This window comes from Globicephala melas, chromosome 17 (genome assembly GCF_963455315.2).
Source record: "Globicephala melas chromosome 17, mGloMel1.2, whole genome shotgun sequence".
Lineage (NCBI taxonomy): Eukaryota > Metazoa > Chordata > Mammalia > Artiodactyla > Delphinidae > Globicephala > Globicephala melas.
In genome coordinates, this window is record NC_083330.1 from 17,740,014 (window position 1) to 17,761,905 (window position 21,892).

At 41.1% G+C, this 21,892-nt stretch overlaps 1 protein-coding gene across 1 annotated transcript in view; it reads right to left on the reverse strand.

The window, feature by feature from the left end:
* UBE2W (ubiquitin conjugating enzyme E2 W) overlaps positions 1-4,334 on the reverse strand; it is a 77,227-nt gene extending 72,893 nt beyond the window's left edge. The window contains exon 1 of the mRNA XM_030859549.3: positions 4,230-4,334. Coding sequence (XP_030715409.1) covers positions 4,230-4,334 — 105 coding nt within the window. The remainder of the gene's footprint in view (positions 1-4,229) is intronic.
* Between the last annotated feature and the right edge of the window lie 17,558 nt (positions 4,335-21,892).

Genomic DNA, 21,892 nt, shown 5'->3' on the forward strand with positions numbered 1-21,892 from the left:
TAAGAAATGTTTTGAATCACATAAAACTTCACTTTAATAATGCTTTTGTAGTTTGGGGATAGAAAGTTTGTACCAAATTATCTAAGTCCCGAAAATGCTAAATCTAAAAATTTGTTATCGACAACTTTCCACATAATATTTTAAGAATTCTAGAATCATCAAAATTAAACGTAAATCTATTTCTTTACTCTAACTCCTGCCAATTTTAAGTATCACCATGAACCCACCATTCTCAAAGAATGGTTTCTTAAAACATAATCTAATCATATCTTACTTGGTGATTTGTGACTTTGTTCTAGGAAGAAAAAAGAAAAAGAAAAAAATGGGAAAGAACATCTCAAAGGGCTCATATAAATCTGAAAACCACAATCTTGAACTATATATTGAAGAACAACTCTAGCAAAACTACAGAGCAGAGCTTCCCCAGCATTACAGGTGTACCAGAATACTGATCCTCATCCCCAGTGTTTCACTCTGAACTGCTTGGCCAGGTGCTTCTAGCCTCCAACAATCTCACCCACCCTGGTGTGCAATTCAAAACGTATTTTCTGTGTGTGCCACAGCCTAAAAAAAGGCTGAGAGGCACCGATAGAGTATACTGCAGTAGTTACAACATCAACTTTAAAATACATACTCTCCGAAAAGAATCTAAAAAAGGATATATATAAATGTATAACTGAATCATTGTACTGTACACCTGAAATTAACACACTGTAAATAAACTATACTTCAATAAAATTTTTTTTAAAAAGATAAAACAACAACATACTCTCCAAAGAAGAAATTCAAAGTCTACCTTTACTTGATATCCTGATGATCCTAAAGGCTAATTTGTTTTATTCATTTATTTATTTTTATCAATGTAAGTAATCAAGTCTTATGTTACATTTGTATAATATGCATGTTTTTAAAATACAGTTCCTCTTACAGCTTAAGTAACCTCCTCATCAGCAATAATATCCTGGTGCGGGTTAAGATAAAGAAATCTACTGAAAACTTTTTTAGGTAAGGACATGGTTAGAGCAGCATTCATGTATAGCTTATTTTTTCCTAAGCACTCAAACTAAAATCCAAAAAATATTTCCTAACCTCCTTCCACAATTTTTCTCCATAGCACTATCACCTTCTAATATAATAGCGATTAACTTAAATATTTTGTTCTTATCCATTACCCCTAACCAGACTATTACATTCACAAGGGCAGAAATCTTGCCTGCTTTTGTTCACTGCTGTATCCCCAGCACCTAGATGAATACCAAACACATAGTGGGCCCTCAAAAAACTAACTGATGAGTGAATGAACAAATTTCATAATTTAGCTGTAGTTTTATGTATAATTTATTTGTTTTGAGGAGTTAAATTTTGCCATTAAGATGGTCAGGAAAAAATTTTGTTCTAAGACACAGAATAACCACACAGAAAGTGTTGTGTTTCAAAAAGCTCAGTTTATCTATATTAAAATATCTTTCAAGATACTACCAGAAAAGGATGTGAAGAAAAGGGAACCCTTGTACAATGTTGGTGGGAATGTACACTGGTGCAGCCACTATGAAAAATAGCGTTGAGGGTCCTCAGAAAACAGAAATTAGAACTACTATTTGATCCAGCAATTCCACTCCTGGGTATATATCAGAAGAAAATGAAAACACTAATGTAAAAGATACATGCACTCCAATGTTCAAAGCAGCACTATTTACAATTGTTAAGATATGAAAGCAATCTAAGTATCCATCAACAGATGAACATATAAATAAGATGTTGGCGTGCGCACATGCACACACACACAAACAATGAAATATTACTCAGCTGTAAAAAAGAATGAAACTTTGCCATTTGCAACAACATAGATGGACTTGGAGAGTATTATGCTCAGTGAAATAAAATCAGTCAGAGAAAGAAATACTGTACAGTATCACTTACATGTGGAATCTAAAAAGTAAATCTAGTGAATATAACAAAAAAGAAACAGACTCACAGATATAAAGAACTAGTGGTTAACACTGGAGAGGGAAAGGGAGAGGAGCAAGATAGGGAGACAGGGTTAACACGTACAAACTACTATGTATAAAATAAGCTACAAGGATATATTGTACAGCACAGGGAGTATAGCCAATATTTCCTAATAACTATAAATGGAGTATAATCTTTAAAAATTGTGAATCATTATATTGTATGTCTGAAACATAAACTATTGTATATCAACTATGCTTCGATTAAAAAAATTTTTAATAAAAAAGATACTACCAGAAAATCTGTATCAGGTATTTTTAAAATACAAATAAAAGGAAGAATTTAGTTTTAATTAAAATAGGAAACATCCGTTTTCCATTCCTCTAATCAGAAGACATAAAGGAATAAAGGATGAAAAGACAGTCAGAGGTAGTACTTGGGATGCAGAAAAACGCAGTATTGCACTGCCTAGTATTGTTTCCATTGCTTAAGCCGCCATGTAAAATTCAAGACTGTCAACACTGTTTTGTACCGACTCAAGTTTTTTTCTCTTAAAAACTGAAATCTGTCTTCTCCAGACACTAAAAGTCTAAATCTAATCAGCAAATCAGTTATCCCTATAATCCTCCTGCCAAATATAATCACAAGTATAGTGGATTTTAATCTTTCAATACAAATAATCTTAAATTGGTCATATAGCCGATCTACTGTTCAACTAGTGTTCTACAGTTCCTTTTTTGGCCCAAATGATGAAACTTCTCTAACGTCTCTGGGGAGATTAGGGTAAAGTATAATGTTTCCTGAAATTGTTCTTGTTTTTTCTCTGGATTACTTCATGACATCTCTTCAACTAGGAACGTTATATACAGTTTTCTTTTTCTATTCTGCAGGGAAGTCCAGAGGGAGAAGCAAAAGTAAAAAGAGTCTTGAATGGAGAGGCTGAAAGGGGACAGACAACACAAAAGCACAGAAGTAAATGTGAAGCAAATACGTGCACAGAAGAGGAAGAAGATTCAGAAAAGAGAAGAGATGAAAGAAAAGCACTTTTCTCTCCTAAAAAGAGGAAAAAAGGGACAGGGAAACGTGCTTATTCTTCTAGAAACAAAAGCATAAAATCCTTCCAAGAAAAACGTGGTCTCTTTAAGATGTTGTTAAAACTCTAAAAAGCGCTCAGATGACACTCCAAACGGGAGTTCTGCCTTCTCTTCCTATGTTTTGACAGAGCTAGTCTTCATCTGTAAATTAAATGCAAGCTATAGATAATGCAGAGTTAATCTCTACAAAACTGCAACTGTGGATGCCATCTTTGCCTGAAAAAAAATCAAACTCCTTGGATTTGGTAAAAAGGAGCCTATTAAGTTGGAAAACCAGAAAACCACGCATTGCCAAGTCAGGTAAATACAACACGGGTTAATAAAACACCTCCTACCAAACTAAGGTTCCACCAAAGATCTGGCGAAGAGGGGTAAAAGGCTGTAGCCTAACCGCGACCGCAAGGGTGGGGCACCGTAGGAAATAAAAAGATTTGAGGGCGAGCTATCTATCCCGGGAGCTATGGGGAGCTGGTGACTTGTCTCTCGGGGAGACTGCATATTAGGCGGCAAATGACTTTGATGGGCTAACTGCAGCTTCGGGGAGAGTGAGAAAATGGGCTGCTGGACGTATGTTCGTTGAGAGTGCGGAGGCTGAAAGAGTAAGGTACCCCTGGGGCAAAGGACTAAGAGTCAAAAGGGGAGTCGAGGGGCCGAGCAGGCCAGGGAGGCCGGGCGTGGGAGGCCTGAACAGAGGCCGCGAAACGCCTCTGCAGCCAGCCGCCTTCTCCGGGAACGCCTTTTCAGCTCCCCACACTCAGCCCCTCTCAGGGCCGCCCCTGCCCCGGCGACAACGGCGACAGCAGCTGTTTCCGCCCAGCCGGGGACCGCGGAGGAAAAGACATCCCTGGGGCGGGGGTCAGGCCAGCGGGAGCCGTCCGGGTGAGCTGGAGATGATTCCGAGACCACTGCCCCTGAGCGAACATCAAACTTCGCCCTTTCCTCCCCTTAGCCTTCTTTATCCCCCAACTTCCCGGCCGGCTGGTGTCCGCTTCGACCGACCGAGAAACCCCCTTCTTCTCGCCGCCTCTCACCCCTCCCAACGCCCGGACGCTGGGGAAGGACCGGCTACCGGGGCCGCTCCGGAGCCGGCCCAGGTGCCCAGAGTCCCAGACACCCCCCCGGGCGAAACGCTCGGATCCTCCCTGTGGCTCCGGAGCCCGCCCAGATGCTGCAAACTCCTCTTACCTGCATTGACGCCATGATAGAACCATCCCCCCCCAAAGACCGGCGAGGCCAGAGACGCAGGGGGCGGAGCTGCCGTGCTTGCGTCACGCCGCGGGGGCCCAGCATCCCGGGCGCGGGGGGCGGGGCCTCCAATGCGAAGGGGAGTGCGCGACGGGATTGGCTGGCGCAGTAGGCGTCCGGAGGGGGAGGCGCGGACCCGGCCGCGGTGAATGGCGGTGTCGGTACGTTCGGTCACATCCAGCTCCCCAGCCTCCACTAAGATCCCCACTCGCTACCCCGATCGCTTAGGAAACGCTACTCGGGTTTTGACCCGAGCCACGATTGTTCTCTTTTTTCTGTCTATACCTCGAGATCCTGATGTCCAGATCCGTGGGTTTTGGGGGTTTTTTTCTGTTTTGTTTTGTTTTTCCAACCACAGGTGTATGGTTTACAGATTTTTTCCATTCGGATGCTTTTTCCACATTACCATGCCCACTTTCACAGCTTTGGGGCAAGATAAAACTTGCCACAGGGCTGCTTTCTGGTCTTTACGGACCTGGAAGTCTTCTCATATTCCTAATTTGGGGAAGAGAGACACAGATTTCCTTGCACAACGGGATGAGAATTGAGGGCAGAACAGCCCTTTGATATTTTAAAGGCAAGGGTAGATTTGTGGAACTGAAACTTGCCTGAAGGGGAAGAGAACATTTGGAAGTTTTTCTTTTGTTTGTGTGCAATTTCTGCCCCGTTACCCTAGCCCCTCAGTTTGAAACTTCACGTGTATCAATAATAGTTATAGTGTTACGGCACTGACACTTGGTTAGAGATTTGACCCTAGACATGAAATTGTTTTTAATGTATCAGTGTTACGCTATAATATACACATACCTTCTGTCACATCCAGATTTCTCTTCAGCCTGTTTTGTAGTGGGCAGTTTTGTGGTCGTTTCACCTAGGGATGTATATGAGTAGGGAGAGCTGAGTACACAGAATTTATTCTGGGAGTACACCAGTTCTGCCAACATTTATCAGAAGCCACATAGAACTGAAGATGTTATTGGTTTATAAAAGGAAAATGGAAGCCAAATGCTTGCACTTCCTGTTCTGTTTTTTTTTGTTTGTTTTTTTTTTTAAAATGTAGGTGGCTGATACATGAGTAGAAGGCTTTTAGTTTACCAGAATGAAAGCTTAAAAATCTGTCATTTTATTAACTTGGAGTTCTTTTAAGAAATTTATGTAAGATTTAAATATAAGAGCAATGTAAGATATCATCCTTCCCACTCTTTAGATCATTATGTTCTCTGTGAAATTCTCTAAGGTAAAATGTGTTCAAAAAAGGAAAAAAGATCCTTAAAATACCCTACTTATTCTATGGTATAATACTAAACACCCTATTCTTCATCGCTAGAGAGGAATTTATATTGGTATACTTTTCTTCCTCTTAGACTTCCACCCGATTGCCAGAAATGGGCTGGTTTTCCCTTTGTTGTGCAAAATGACTGTGTCCTTGAGGAATGTTTGCAGGCTTCCAGCAACCAAGGATGATCCAGAAACGTATCAGGTGTCAGCCCAGTTGTGTTGCCTACATTTCAACTGAGTAAAACTCATATCATGAAAGAGGAAAGCTTTTCCAGATATATTTTCTTCTGGAGATCTTTATCCCTATGATCTCAGAAAATTGATCGTTTTACCATCTAAGGTTTACTTTGTTTAAAAGCCAATTCTTCCTAAGGTATGTGTCTTTAGATGACCCCACAAACAAAGCATTATGACATCATCAGAATCAACAACCTGCCATGACAAATACTAATAAGGAAGAAAGGGTTACAGGAATCCTAATACCCCTCACAGTAAAATCAACATCTGGTCCCTTGGATTTTATATGTGTTAAAGAGGATCTTCATAGGAGGGAAAAGTCAGTACCAGTCATATCTTTCCAGGAAATAGTAAATAGTACATAATTACCTCACTACCCTCTTCATTCTTTCATTGATATATAAAAGATCCTCATGTACTCAGGAGCTAAAACAGTCACTTTCAGATGGGGTGGGAGCATATAATTATCTCCAGGAAGCATGAAATGTTTATATCTAAAACAATTGATTATACAGTGTTTGAGGACTAGGCTCACATCTCATTTCTTCAGTTTTTGTTTTGTTTTGTTTGTTTTTTACACATCTCATTTCTTTACAGAGTGGAGCTTCCTATCAGATAGGCAAAAGACAAAATGCCTGACAATTCCAAAAGTAGGAGAGGAAGTGGAGTTCTCATAAACTCTATACGAGGACTTCCCTGGTGGCGCAGTGGTTAAGAATCCGCCTGCCAGTGCAGGGGACACAGGTTCGAGCCCTGGTCCAGGAAGATCCCACATGCAGTGGAGCAACTAAGCCTGTGCGCCACAACTACGGAGCCTGCACCCTAGAGCCCATGAGCCACAACTACTGAGCCCGCACGCCACAACTACTGTAGCCCCCAAGCCTAGAGCCTATGCTCTGCAACAAGAGAAGCTACCGCAATAAGAACCCCACGCAATGCAACGAAGAGTAGCCCCCGTTCGCCACAACTAGAGAAAGCCCCGTGAGCAGCAACAAAGACCCAACATAGCCAAAAAATAAAAACAATAAAAGTTCTCTCTTAAAAAATAAAGATATCTTGGAGACAACTGTTGAAATTTAAGCAGAAAATAGGTATCAGATAATATTAAGGAATAATAGCTGTCTTTGTTAGATTTGATAATGATGTTCATTTTTTAATTTCCATAGCAATTAGAAATGACCATCAGGTTCAAGGAAGTGATTCTCCTTCACCTCACAAACTACCCCCACCTCCATCTCCCTGGAAGAGAAAAACCAGGACGTACCCAAGCTGTGTATGTACCTGAGGTCTTCCCTGCCAAGGAAAAAGCAGAGCCTGTGACACAGGGGACTAAAAGCAGCTGGACTTTCTGGCAGAAAAGAAGAAATATGGGAAACCAAATAGTCTAATTTCTTAAAGGACCCACAAAGGGATCAATGGGCAAATCCTGCAATATTGATAATGTCATGTGATTTATGAATGCTTGAGTTCTAGTGATTCAGTAGACCGGTGAGTTAGGAGCAGTCCTATGAGAATATGCTTGTTGGAGGATGAAGAGGCAGAGCTGACGAGTCCTTACTTGAGTCTGTGTCTCCCCAGAGTGGTTTATTCTTAGTCTCCCACTGGCTGATCTCATCAGAGAAACAGAGGCAGTTTAGCAACCAGCAGCTTGGTTATTGGATTGGAAGAGGCAACAGGCCAGGAATCCAAGGCTTGTATTCTTATCCCAGCTCTGTCATTAGCAAGCTTGGTCAAGGCTCTTAATGTCTCTGGGTTTATTTCCTTATCAATAAAATGAGTAAATCAGACTGTAAAATCTCCAAGTTTTCTTTCCAGATGTCAAATTCCACGCACCTATCAGAGGGAATCAAAATTTGAAATGATGTGTTTAAAATACTATGTTTAGGGCTTCCCTGGTGGCGCAGTGGTTGAGAGTCTGCCTGCCGATGCAGGGGACACGGGTTCATGCCCCGGTCCGGGAAGATCCCACATGCCGCAGGGCAGCTGGGCCCATGAGCCATGGCCGCTGAGCCTGCGCGTCCGGAGAGGCCACAACAGTGAGAGGCCCGTGGACCGCAAAATAAAAAAAAAAAAAAATACTATGTTTAAAAGTCTAAGATAAAATGCAATGGACATGATGTACTATTTTGAGTTTTAAAAAAATCACTTTTATAAGTATAATAAGGAACTTGGTTTCATTGTGATTTTTGTAGAAATACTGGGGTGCTTTAGTTAACAATTTAAAAATGCTAATGTAATCCAACTGAGCTGTAAATGGGATTTCAAAAAGTATCAGGGGAATTCCCTGGCGGTTCAGTGGTTAGGACTCCGTGCTTTCACTGCTTTGGGCCCAGGTTCAATCCCTGGTCGAGGAACTAAGATCCCACACGCCGCAAGGGCGCAGACAAAAAAAAAAAAAGTATCGAAAACTCCAAATTCATGATTTAGAGTGATACTTTAAAAAAAGCATATCTACAAAACAAAAGTATTATTTTTATAATTTTGAATCTAAACTAGTCATTTCATGTGGATCTCCTAAGAAGAGACAATGAAAATTAACAAAATAACAGATGGTTTGTATATGTGACCTATTCTGCGTGACTTACTTTACATGTCAAAAACGATTGATTTATATACATATCTGGTTTGTAGATAAGATTGTGACTCAGGAGAACTTTGTCTTCACTTTCTCAGCTTTCCTTTTCCTCCCTGTCAAGAATTCTTTCACCCAGGTCTGCAGACCTTGAGCACATTCCTTGCTTGCTTCTCCCCTAGACCTCTTAGAAAGTTATCCTTTTGCGGGGAAAGAGGAACCCTTTAAAAACCGAATGAAAACCATGGACCCACTCCACAGAAAAATGCTCATACTCATGAAATTTTGTATTTTAGGGGGTTATCTGACCCTCAGAAGTCCATCCCTTGGCGGAAGTTTGTAAACCTCAAGGTAAGAACACCTCTACTGAAGAGGTGATGATGGATACCCTTTGCCCTTTTCAAAACCTGTCTATCTTTTATGGAGACACAATTTCATAGCACTTGTTTTCTTTTTTTCACTTGTTTATTTTCCGGTCCTTCTGAAAAGCAGTGTGCTATGTGAAAAGCTCTGGATTGGGAACCAGAAGAGTTGATTATTTACCTTGATTCTTCCCAGGGGTGACACTAAACGTACTTAACAACGGATGTGGCACAGGTACCAACTGTGCAGAACAGAAGTTGCTCAGTGCTGGAGCAAGGGCCTAGTTGCTCCCTGCCCCAAGGGCCAGGTACCTGTAGTTAGATCATGGGTAGCTGTGGGGGGGATTCCGAGGCCACAGAAGGAGATTCTTTTCGGGGTCTGCGGGCAGTGGCTATTTACTCACCACTATAAAAGTATTTCAGTGTTTTCTTTTGAGAGTGATAGAAATGTTCTAAAAATTATGGTGATGATTGACCAACTGTATAAATTTACCGAAAATTATTGAGTAATTATTATGGGTGATGTTTATGGTATGTGAATTATACCCTAATAAAGCTGTTTAAAAACAAAGAAGAGCATTTCAATATTTTAACAAAACAGCCATAACAGTAAGTCCCAGCTGGCCTTCAGACTGGCTTTCCCATTAATGATATAAGATCAGAGGCTGCTCAGGTGTCTCCCTGGGTCTAGATTTTTAATCTGTAAAATGGAGAGTCAATGGTTTCTTCAAAGCTTTCCAGATAAATTCTTTTCCTTGTCAAAAAATCCCACAATTGTGTTATCATAATTTATACTGTCCTTCTCTATCTACTTATAAAGCCATCATTGCCCAAACACATATTTACCCTTCCTCTACTGTTTAAGGAGGGATAGCAGCCCTAGTGATTTTGTCCCTGCCAGACAGTTCTTTCTTATCCTATGACTTTACCTCCTGCCTACCTTTCCCATCCTTTGTGTGTGTGTGTGTGTGTGTGTGCGCGTGTGTGCCTCTTTTTCGCCTATCTCCACTTAACACGTATTGGAAAAGGCACTAGACTTGGAATCAGAGGGCTAGACTTTGAATCCCAACTCTGCTACTTCTTAGTTCTGTGACCTGGAGTTGGTCATTTAAATTTCTCTGAACCGGGCTTCTGTGGTGGTGCAGTGGTTGGGAATCCGCCTGCCAATGCAGGGGACGCGGGTTCGAGCCCTGGTCTGGGAAGATCCCACATGCCGCGGAGCAGCTGAGCCCGTGCGCCACAACTGCTGAGCCCATGAGCCTAGAGCCCGTGCTCCACAACGGGAGAAGCCACTGCAATGAGAGGCCCACTCACCACAGGGAGGAGCGGCCCCCGCTCTCCGCAACTGGAGAAAGCCCGTGCGCAGCAGCAAGGACCCAACGCAGCCAAAAATAAAATAAATTAAAAACAAAATAAATTTCTCTGAACCTTAGTTTCATCATCTGTAAAATGGGGATGAAAATGCCAACGTGGTTGGTGGTGGAGTCCAGATGCAATCATAGATGTGAAGGAGCTTGGTGAACGGCACATCACCACATGGATGAGAGGTGATGCCTAGTTATTCTTCTGAAATACTCTGTTCTCTCTGCAGTGGACGGATGAGATGCTGGCTAAGGAGTGGAGTGTATGGCAGTGATTGAGAAATACCCATGTCAAGATCCCCAAATTTCACACCAGTTTGTGAATATAGAAGAGACTGGACACTGTGCTCTGAACTGAAATTGCCATACACAAATACTCAAGGTTGAAACCTTGTATCTCCCGGCCCCACCACTGCCCTTCTCCACATGGCATCCTCCCAGATCTGCCCTTATTAATGACGATCAAGAGAACAGCTACCTTGGATTGAGTATTTATATGTGCCACACAGGCACTGTGAGAGGCACTTGTATTTCCTGTATTATTTAATCTTTAAAACAATTCCCATTTTATAGGCTAGGAAACAGGCTTAGAGAGACTAGGTAGTTTGCCAGAGTCACCCAGCTTCTGAATAGAAGAGTCAGAATCTTACCTTGGAAACTCTAACTCCATTAGTCTACAGATCGAGTTCATTAACTAGTATGCCATATTGTCCTTCCAAACCCATTCTCTTAATGACCCATGTAAGTGAGGTTTTAAAATAAAAGTAACCCTTGGGCTTCCCTGGCGGCGCAGTGGTTGAGAGTCCGCCTGCCGATGCAGGGGACATGGGTTCGTGCCCCGGTCCGGGAAGATCCCACATGCCGCGGAGCGGCTGGGCCCGTGAGCCATGGCCGCTGAGCCTGCGCGTCTGGAGCCTGTGCTCCGCAACGGGAGAGGCCACAACAGTGAGAGGCCCGCGTACCGCAAAAAAAAAAAAAGTAACTTTGCAGTGGAGAAACCTGACGAACACTACTTCAGTCATGTGATCATGGTCAACCTCGGCAATGATAAGTCACGTTGAGTGTATGTACCCTTGATAAGATGTGATGCAAATGACACTTTACCTCTGTGGTCTCCCCCCCACCCCCGAAATCACATAACCCCTGTCTAATCATGAGAAAAAAACATCAGGCAAATCTTAAATAAGGATATTCTACAAAAGACCTGATCAGTACTCCTCAAATCTGTCAATGTCCCAGTACTCCTAAAATCTGTCGATGTCATTGAAATTAAGGACAGTTTGAGAGAAACTGTCACAGCCTAAGTAGGAACCTAAGAAGACAGGATGCTAAATATAATGGGATTTAGGAATAGAAAAAGGAGATTAGGTTAAAATGCAGAAAATCAGACTTAAGTATAGGTTTTAATTATTAATAGTGTATCAATATTTGTTCATTGATTGTAACAAATGAACCATACTAATATAAGATGTTAATATGAGAAATTAAATGAGGAACATAGGGAATTTTTGTACTGTCATCACAATTTTTTTTATTGAGATATAGTTGATGTACAGTATTATATAAGTTACAGGTGTACATTTAAAAAAATGGAAATCTGTTCTTAAATCAAATTTTTAAGAAATACCTTAAATCATTGATGGAAGGAGGTGAGAGACAAGAGGCAGCCAAGATCTGGTCATGGAAGTCTTTGTTGGCTGGCAAGGTTGGACTTTATCTTAGAAACCATTTGGTGGGACTTCCCTGGTGGCGCAGTGGATAGGACTCCACGCTCCCGATGCAGGGGGCCCGGGTTCAATCCCTGGTCAGGGAACTAGATCCCACATGCATGCAGCAACTAAGAGTTCGCATGCCACAACTAAGGAGCCCACATGCCTCAACTAAGGAGCCTGCCTGCCACAACTAAGACCCCACGCAACCAAATAAGTAAATATTAAAAAAAAAAAGAAGAAGAGGAAAGAAATCATTTGGCAAATTAGAGTTATTTTCAGATGGGAGGTGGTGAGGCCAGATTTATATTTTGAAATGACTGTTCTGAACAGATTTGATCAGGTCAGATCAGAAAAGAAAAATCAGAAAAGGAGGCTATTGCAAGGGCCTGACAGATGGAGGATGAGGGCTTGGACTAGGGAACGTAGAAAAAGGACTCTTGAGATATTTAGGAAGGGGAACAGACAGGACTGAGATTTGTTGCATATAGGGGACAAGGAAGGAGTTGAATGCAAGGTTTCTGATTTGAAAGTAAAGGAGTTGGTACAGACAGAAGAAATGAAAATAGAAGGGAAAGAAAAAATGATTCCATTTTGGACATATTTGAGGATTTAAAGTTTCCCATAGGTCATCTGTCATGCCTTTTAAAAATGAAACTTGTAAAATCTATCTCAAATGAATTCACTAGGAAATCCTGGGAACAGAGGCTCAGCTTATGTGGAGGGCCCTTTTTCTGTCAGTCTCTGTGGTGTTCAAGATGGCCTCTAGTCTCCAGACTCATAGCCAACCTACCAGCTCAGTAACCCCAGTGGATTATTCTAACAGCAAAGATCTGGGAGGGGGGTCCAATTGGCTTAGCTCTAATCAGCTTCATCTCTCAACCAAACAGTGATCTGACTGATCAGGCCTGGGCTGTAGCATGGGTGGGAGTGGAGCCAGCCCCACTCAAATCACATGAAATGAGACCTCCCATAAGAAAGAAGCTTCTTACACTAGAGTGAGGGGAGATAAGAGATGCAAGAGAGACAAAAAGTACAGATGTCCACTACTACATCTCAACTGGAATATATTCAGCAGACATTCTACACCACAGGCTTAAGCTGGGAGAGGATAGGGGGGAGCTTTCATTTAAGTGAAGTTTTGGATTATGATGTAATACTAGATGGCCTGAAATTTTTTTTTTTTTTTTCGGTACGCGGGCCTCTCACTGTTGTGGCCTCTCCCGTTGCAGAGCACAGGCTCCGGACGCGCAGGCTCAGCGGCCATGGCTCACGGGCCCGGCCACTCCGCGGCACGTGGGATCTTCCCGGACCGGGGCACGAACCCATGTCCCCTGCATCGGCAGGCGGACTCTCAACCACTGCGCCACCAGGGGAGCCCGTGGCCTGAAATTTTTAATGACTGATAAGAAACTGTTCTTTTTTTTAAAGAAACTGTTCTTCTGACAGAGGGACTGCAGATATTCTGGAACCTTCCTGAGATTTCATCCAAGGCAAGGAAAACCCACGGAGCGGGTTTTAAAGGAAAATGGGCGACAGCACCACATGGAGTCCAGCTCATTCAGTAAAATGATTACATTTGAAACCATGAAAATAAAGAGATCACTCCAAGAGAGAGTTTAGGGGAGAAAAAAACCCATAATGCTGAGGTCAGTGGCTAAAGGAACACCAACATTTAAGAGAAATGTGGGCTAGAAGTCAAAAGGGTCTTGAGGAGGGAGTAAGTAATCAATAATGTAAATTCATTCAAGATTTGTAAAACAAACACACACAAACAAAAACTGAATTGGCAATGTGGAGTACGTCAATGCTCTTCATCAGATTACTTTTTGTTGTAGTGAACTGTGGAGCGAACTGGTAAGTGAAGATAAAGAGGCATCAAAGGCTTGGACTTCCCTGGTGGTGCAGTAGTTAAGAATCTGCCTGCCAACGCAGGGGACACGGGTTCGATCCCTGGTCCAGGAAGATCCCACATGCCGTGGAGCAACTAAGCCTGCGAGTTGCAACTACTGAGCCCTCGTGCCACAACTACTGAAGCCCACGCGCCTAGAGCCCGCACTCCACAACAAAGAGAAGCCACTGCAATGAGAGGCCCGTGCACCGCAACAAAGAGTAGCCCCTGCTCACCGCAGCTAGGGAAAGCCAGTGTGCAGCAACGAAGACCCAACGCAGACAATAAATAAATAAATTTATATATTTTTAAAAAAGAGACATCAAAGGCTTGGAGGAGATGAGAAAAAGGGAGATAAGACTGCACTAGTGACAAATGCAAGGTCAAGAGTAGGGAGTTTTGTTTCTTGTTTGTTTTCAGAAAGTGATTTGAGCATTATCATAAGCTAAAAGGAGTCAGTAGAGGAGGATATTTGAAAATGTTAGGCATTTAAAGAGGGAAGGCTGTGTGGGTCACATACCTTTGGTTTGATGTGGAGAAAGATTCCTATTAGCTTCTTAAATCATAATACGCACAATGAAGACCCAATGCAGCCAAAAACACAGAGAGAGAATCAATGATAGAATTAGAAGATCACTGTTTTACAACCACCAATGTAGTAACTGATTCAGGCAAAGAGCATCAACGGACACAAATTCTATTAGGTGAAACATTGTTGCAAAGTATCAAAGTATCAACCCTCAGATTCCTTGTCAATTTTCACAAAGTATAATCACAAAGTATCAACCCTCAGATTCCTTGTCAATTTTAAAGGGGAAAGCTTATCTTTATTAATAGAGGAATCTGGCAGACAGTGTCTGAACCAAGTGATGAAACCAATGATGAGACAAACTAAAATTATGTGCCTCCTGGTGGGATTCGGTGGTAATATAGCATTATGCATTTAGTATTCTTTGACTAAAATTTTAACCTGAATCTAATCATGAAGGAACAATCAGTCAAATCCAGACTGTGAGACATCCTAGAACACAATTGGCCTGGGCTCTTCAAAAATGTCAGTGTGACCAAAAAAATTAAAAAGTGGAGGATGGCTCTGGAATTAAAGAAAAATAAAAAGACAAAACAATTAAAGGCAATAAATAATCTTCAATAAATGCTAGATTTAAAATTTATTAGAACAGTTTGGGAAATTTTACTGTTATCGAATCAGTTGAATTAACTTGTCCTCACTGTATTGTGTTATGTTGGGGAATAACCTAGTCCTTGGGAGAAATATGTTCAAGTATTTATGGGTGAAGTGTCAGGATTTCTGCAACTTTCAGAAAATTGCAAATTTCACACACACACGTATATGTATTCTATATAATGAGAGAGCTATAGACATATAGAGAAATATATAGATAATTTTTTTTTTTGGGCTGCGCCTCATGACATGCAGGATCTTAGTTCCACCACTAGGGATCAAAACCGTGCCCCCTACAGTGGAAGCGTGGAGTCTTAACCACTGGACTGCCAGGGAAGTCCCATATAGATAATTTTGATAGTTAACTTGATGTGTCAATTCAGCTAGGCTATAGTACCGAGTTATTTAATCAAACACTAATCAAGGTATTGCTGTGACAGTACAGTTGGCTCTCCATATCCGCAGATGTGAAACCTGCAGGTAGAGAGGGCCGACAGTATCCATATTGTGCTATTTTATTTTATTTTATTTTATTTTATTTTTTTATTTTATTATTTTTGGCTGCGTTGGGTCTTTGCTGCTGTGAGTGGGCTTTCTCTAGTTGCGGTGATCGGGAGCTACTCTTCGTTGCGGTGCGTGGGCTTCTCATTGCGGTGGCTTCTCTTGTTGTGGAGCACGGGCTCTAGGCGCACAGGCTTCAGTAATTGCGGCATGTGAGCTCAGTAGTTGTAGCTCTCGGGCTCTAGAGCACAGGCTCTGTAGTTGTGGTGCACGGGCTTAGTTGCTCTGCAGCATGTGGGAACTTCCCAGACCAGGGATCGAACCCGTGTCCCCTGCAGGGACAGGTGGATTCTTAACCACTGTGCCACCAGGGAAGTCCCTGTACTATGCTATTTTATATAAGCAATTTGAGCATTGGAGGATTTTTGTATCCGCAGGGGCTTCTGGGTCATCTGGAGCCAATTTCCTGGGAAAAGGAGGGACAACTGTACTTTGTAGATGAGTACATCTAGAATTCAGTTGACTTTATTTTTTAAAAATATTTGTTTATTTATTTATGTAGGTTGCACCGGGTCTTAGTTGCGGCGCTCGGGATCTTCATTTCAGAATGCAGGATCTTTTAGTTGCAGCATTCAGGATCTAGTTCCCCGACCAGGGATCGAACCCAGGACCCCTGCATTGGGAGCAGCGTGGAGTCTTACCCACTGGACCACCAGGGAAGTCCCGCATGAGACAATTTCTTAAACTAAATCTTGTTTTATATATTTCTATCTATCTACCTATCTATAGAGAGAGGGAAGGAAGGAGAGAAAAAGAACTTTATATCTATATAGAGCTACAGATTGATAGAAAGATAGATATGGATATATCCTATTGGCTTTGTTTCTCTGGAGAATCCTGACTGATAAAATAATAGATATAGATATAGATAAAGCAAATGTGGCAAATGTTAACAACTGCTAAATCTAGGTAAAGGGCATATGGATGTTTATTGTACTATTAACTTTTCTCAACATTTGAAAGTTTTTATCATAAAAATTGATGGAAAGATTAAAAGTGTGTTTTAATGAAAATTTTGAAAAGGTAATACAGCTCAATCAGCACAGAGACATAGCCTAATAAAAATACTGGAATTTAAACATAAAGAGTGGTGATCGTACAGCACAGGGAATACAGTCAATATTTTATAATAACTATAAATGCAGTATAATCTATAAAAATTTTGAATCACAGTGTTTCATGCCTGAAACTAAGATAATATTGTAAGTCAATTATACTTCAAAAAAAAAGAAAAAAGAAAAACTGTAAATATTGCCTTAAAAAAATCAAGAAGAACAAATCAGTTTATCATCAGAATCCTCCACTTTAGTATTAGCAAACAGTGAATTAGTGTCTTAAAAATCCTTGGGGGGCTTCCCTGGTGGCGCAGTGGTTGAGAGTCAGCCTGCCGATGCAGGGGACACGGGTTCGTGCCCCGGTCCGGGGGGATCCCACATGCCGCGGAGCGGCTGGGACCGTGAGCCATGGCCGCTGAGTCTGCGCGTCCGGAGCCTGTGCTCCGCAACGGGAGAGGCCACGACAGTGAGAGGCCTGCGTACCGCAAAAAAAAAAAAAATCCTTGGGTAAGGGAAAATGTGGTCCTAAATTTTAGAATCGTTTAAGCAAAAGCTCATGGAAGTGGGAGCTCAGTAGTTGTGGCTCACGGGCTTAGCTGCTCCACGGCATGTGGGATCTTCCCAGACCAGGGATTGGACCCGTGTCCCCTGCATTGGCAGGCAGATTCTCAACCACTGCGCCATCAGAGAAGCCCTGGTTATCTGTTTTAAATATAGCAGTGTGTACATGTCAATCCCAATCTCCCAATCTATCCCTCCCGCTCCCCGACCCTTTCCCCCTGGTAACTATAAGTTCATTCTCTAAGTCTGTGAGTCCGTTTTTTATTTTTTTTTTAATTTGCCCTGCCTCGCAGTTTGTGGGATCTTTGTTCCCTGACCAGGGGTTGAACCCGGGCCCTCAGCAGTGAAAGTGCGGAGTCCTAACCCCTGATTGCTGGGAATTCCCGTTTCCGGTTTGTAAATAAGTTCATTTGTATCATTTTTTTTTTAGATTCCGCACATAAGCAATATCATATGATATTTGTCTTTGTCTGACTTACTTCACTTAGTATGATAATCTCCAGGTCCATCCATGTTGCTACAAATGGCATTAATTTTATTCTCTTTAATGGCTGAATAATATTCCATTGTATATATGTACTACATCTTCTTTACCCATTCATCTATTGATGAATATTTAGGTTGCTTCCATGTTTTGGCTATCATAAACAGCGCTGCAATGAACATTGGGGTGCATGTATCCTTTCAATGTTTTTCTCTGGATATTTGCCCAGGAGTGGGATTACTGGATCATATGGTAGCGCTATTTTTACTTTCTTAAGGAACCTCCATATTGTTCTCCATAGTGGTTGTACCAATTTACATTCCCACAAAGAGTGTAGGAGGGTTCCCTTTCTCCATACCCTCTCCAGCATTTATTGTCTGTAGACTTTTTGATGATGGCCATTCTGACTGGTGTGAGGTGATATCTCATGGTAGTTTGATTTGCATTTATCTAACAATTAGCGATGTTGAGCATCTTTTCACGTACCTCTTTGCCATCTGTATGTCCTCTTTGGAGAAATGCCTACTTAGGTCTTCCGTGCATTTTTTAAAATTAATTTTTATTAGAGTATAGTTGCTTCTACCTATTTTTTGATTGGGTTGTTTTTTTGATATTGAGCCACATGAGCTATTTGTAAATTTTGTAGATTAATCCCTTGTTGGTTGCATCATTTGCAAATATTTTCTCCCATTCTGTGGGTTGTCTTTCCGTCTTGTTTATTGGTTTCCTTTGCTGTGCAAAAGCTTTTCAGTTAATTAGGTCTCATTCATTTATTTGTTTTTATTGCTTTTCAGTTTAATTAGGTCTCATTCATTTATTTTTGTTTTTATTGCCATTACTCTAGGAGATGCATTGAAAAAGATATTGCTGTGATTTATGTCAAAGAGTGTTTGCTGCCTATGTTTTCCTCTAAGAGTTTTACAGTACCCGGTCTTACATTTAGGTCTCTAATCCATTTTGAGTTTATTTTTGTGTATAGTGTTAAAGAATGTTCTAATTTCATTTTTTTATGTGTAGCTGTCCAGTTTTCCCAGAACTATATATATATATATATATATATATATATATATATAGAGCCCGCTCCGCTCAGCATGCAGGATCTTAGTACCCCAACCAGGAATCGAACCCTCACCCCCTGCAGTGGAAGTGCGGAGTCTTAACCAGTGGACCACCAGGGGAGTCCCCTCCCAGCACCATTTATTGAAGAGGCTGTCTTTTCTCCATTATATAGTCTTGCCTCCTTTGTCGTAGATTAATTGAGCATCAGGTGCGTGGGTGAGAATATCTAAATAAATGCAATACAACTACACCTCCACTAGAATGGCTAAAATAAAAATATCAATACTGAGTGTTGGTTGGTAAGAATGTGGAGTAACCGGAATTCTCATACACTGCTGGTGAAAGCATAAATTGGTACGACCACCTTAGGAAACCGTTAGCTGAAAACGTATAACACCAAGCATATGCATTCCCTATGAATCTGCAAATTGACTTCTGGCTTTTACACAAAATGTGTATATATGAGCCCTAAAAACCATGTACAAAAAAGTTCATAGCAGTATTTTTTGTAACAGCTCAAAACTGGAGACAACCGAAATGTCCATCAACAGTGGAATGGATAAATAAGCCTATACTGTGTTGCATGTCAATTATATCTCAGTAAAACTGGGAAAAATAAGCACTAGCCCCTCTTTTCTTGAAGAGGAGCAACTGTCTTGCCAATTACTGAATTAAAAAAAAAATCTGGGCTTCCCTGGTGGCGCAGTGGTTGAGAGTCCGCCTGCCGATGCAGGGGACACGGGTTCGTGCCCTGGTCCGGGAAGATCCCACATGCCGCGGAGCGGCCGGGCCCGTGAGCCATGGCCGCTGAGCCTGCGCGTCCGGAGCCTGTGCTCGGCAACGGGAGAGGCCACAACAGCGAGAGGCCCGCGTTCCGAAAAAAAAAAAAAAAAAATCTGAGTTCTCTAAATAATATCAGTTTCTTGTCTAGTTCTCTTGTGATCCCCTCAAGCGCTAATTATAAAGTTAAACCTCCAAAAGACCTAAATAAAATAGTGGTGGAAAAAGGAGATGGTGGGAAAAACAGAAAAGGAAAGTAGTTAACACATATAAATATACACAGGGCATAGCAGGGAAGAATATAAAGGAAAGGTTGTAATTGTCATTTCTACAACGGGTAGTAAGGTCAAAGAAGGTTTTTATGATTTTCCTCTTCTATTACTGTTTCCTTTGCCTTCAGCCAGTAAACTTCCTGGCTGGAGTTTTTTACCCAGTAGCGTGACTTAAACTTTTATTCCTGAGGGATCTAAACTCGTGGTGATCTTGTCTTTATGGAGTTGGCAGTAATCTTCCATTAACTTTGATGCTGAATCCTGGGAGTCCCCAGGGATCCATTTGTATTCTTACTCTGAAACAACGGCAGGTGAGGTGAGAACTACCTCTCCCCAGAAGGTATCTCCAGGTATAAGGGAGTCCCTGCTTCTTACCAAAAGATGGTGGCAGATTGATTTAACTGTTGAGGAGGGTCATGAGGGGTTCAATATGATCCCTGTTCAGTTTTTTAGGTTACCACCCTTTTCTCAATCAATATTTTAAATTTTACATGGTAGACATATAACCACCAGACACTAACTGAACTGACATTTTAATTCGGCTTATTGGATCAATCTTCAAGTTTGGTTTTACAATGATCAGAAAGCTATCTGTGGTTAAATAACAGAATACTAGAAATTTCCTAGAATTCTACCGTGCCTTGAAATCTGTGGGATTTGAGGTTGTCCTCTTTCTTTAAGCCATCCAGTACCATTAAAAGCAACCACTCCAGGGAATTCCCTGGTGGTCCAGTGTTTAGGATTCCATGCTACCACTGCAGGGGGTACGGGTTTGATCCCTGGTCAGAGAACTAAGATCCTGCAAGCCACACGCGTGGCCAAAAAAATAAAAAAGAAAAGCAACCATTCCACTTCTCAGGCTATAAATTCACACCGTTAATTCTTTTTTGTTTTCTTTAATTGAAAACAGGGTTTAGTCATTTTAACTGATAATTGGAGTACAGGCTAGTGGTAAGATAAAATCAGAAACTGAGTTTAGTATATTTTGCTTTTGTTCAGAACAAAATATCAACTGATGAGTTTTTAATTTTTCCTGAAATTATTTCCATTAGATTTTTAAAAATTATTTATTAAATTTTTATTGGAGTGTAGTTGATTTACAATGTTGTGTTAGTTTCAGGTGTACAGCAAAGTGAATCAGTTATATACATATACCACTCTTTTTCTTTTAGATTCTTTTCCCATATAGGGCGTTATAGAGTATTGAGTAGAGTTCCCTGTGCTATACAACAGCTTCTTATTAGTTATCTATTTTATATATAGTAGTGTGTATATGTCAGTCCCAATCTCTCAATTTATCCCTCTCCCCCTTATCCCCGGTAACCGTAAATTTGTTTTCTACATCCGTGACTCTACTTCTGTTTTGCAAATAAGTTCATTTTTACTCCTTTTTTTAAGATTCCACATATAAGCGATATCACATGATATTTGTCTTTCTGTGTCTGACTTACTTCACTCAGTATGACAATCCCTAGGTCTATCCATGTTGCTGCAAATGGCTTTATTTTGTTCTTTTTGTGGCTGAGTAATATTCCATTGTATTTATATACCACATCTTCTTTATCCATTCCTCTGCTGATGGACTTTTAGGTTGCTTCCATGTCCTTGCTATTGTTAATAGTGCTGCAATGAACATTGGGTGCATGCATCTTTTTTTTTTTAAATTTTTTTGGAGTACAGTTGCTTTACAATGTTGTGTTAGTTTCTACTGTACAGCAAAGTGAATCAGCTATACATGTATATATATATCCCCTCTTTTTTGGATTTCCTTCCCATTTAGGTCACCACAGAGCACTGAGTAGAGCTCCCTGTGCTATATGGTAGGTCCTCATTAGTTATCTATTTTATACATACTATCAATAGTGTATATATCTCAATCCCAAGCTCCCAATTCATCCCACCCCCACTTTTCCCCTTGGTATCCATACGTTTGTTCTCTATGTCTGTGTCTCTATTTCTCCTTTGTAAATAAGATTGTCTATACTAATTTTTTCAGATTCCACATATATGCATTAATATACGATATTTGTTTTTCTCTTTCTGACTTACTTCACTCTGTATGACAGTCTCTAGGTCCATCTGCATCTCTACAAATGACCCAATTTTGTTTCTTTTTATGGCTGAGTAATATTCCATTGTATACATGTACCACATCTTCTTTATCTATTCCTCTGCTGATGGATATTTAGGTGGCTTCCATATACTGGCTATTGTGAATAGTGCTGCAATGAACATTGG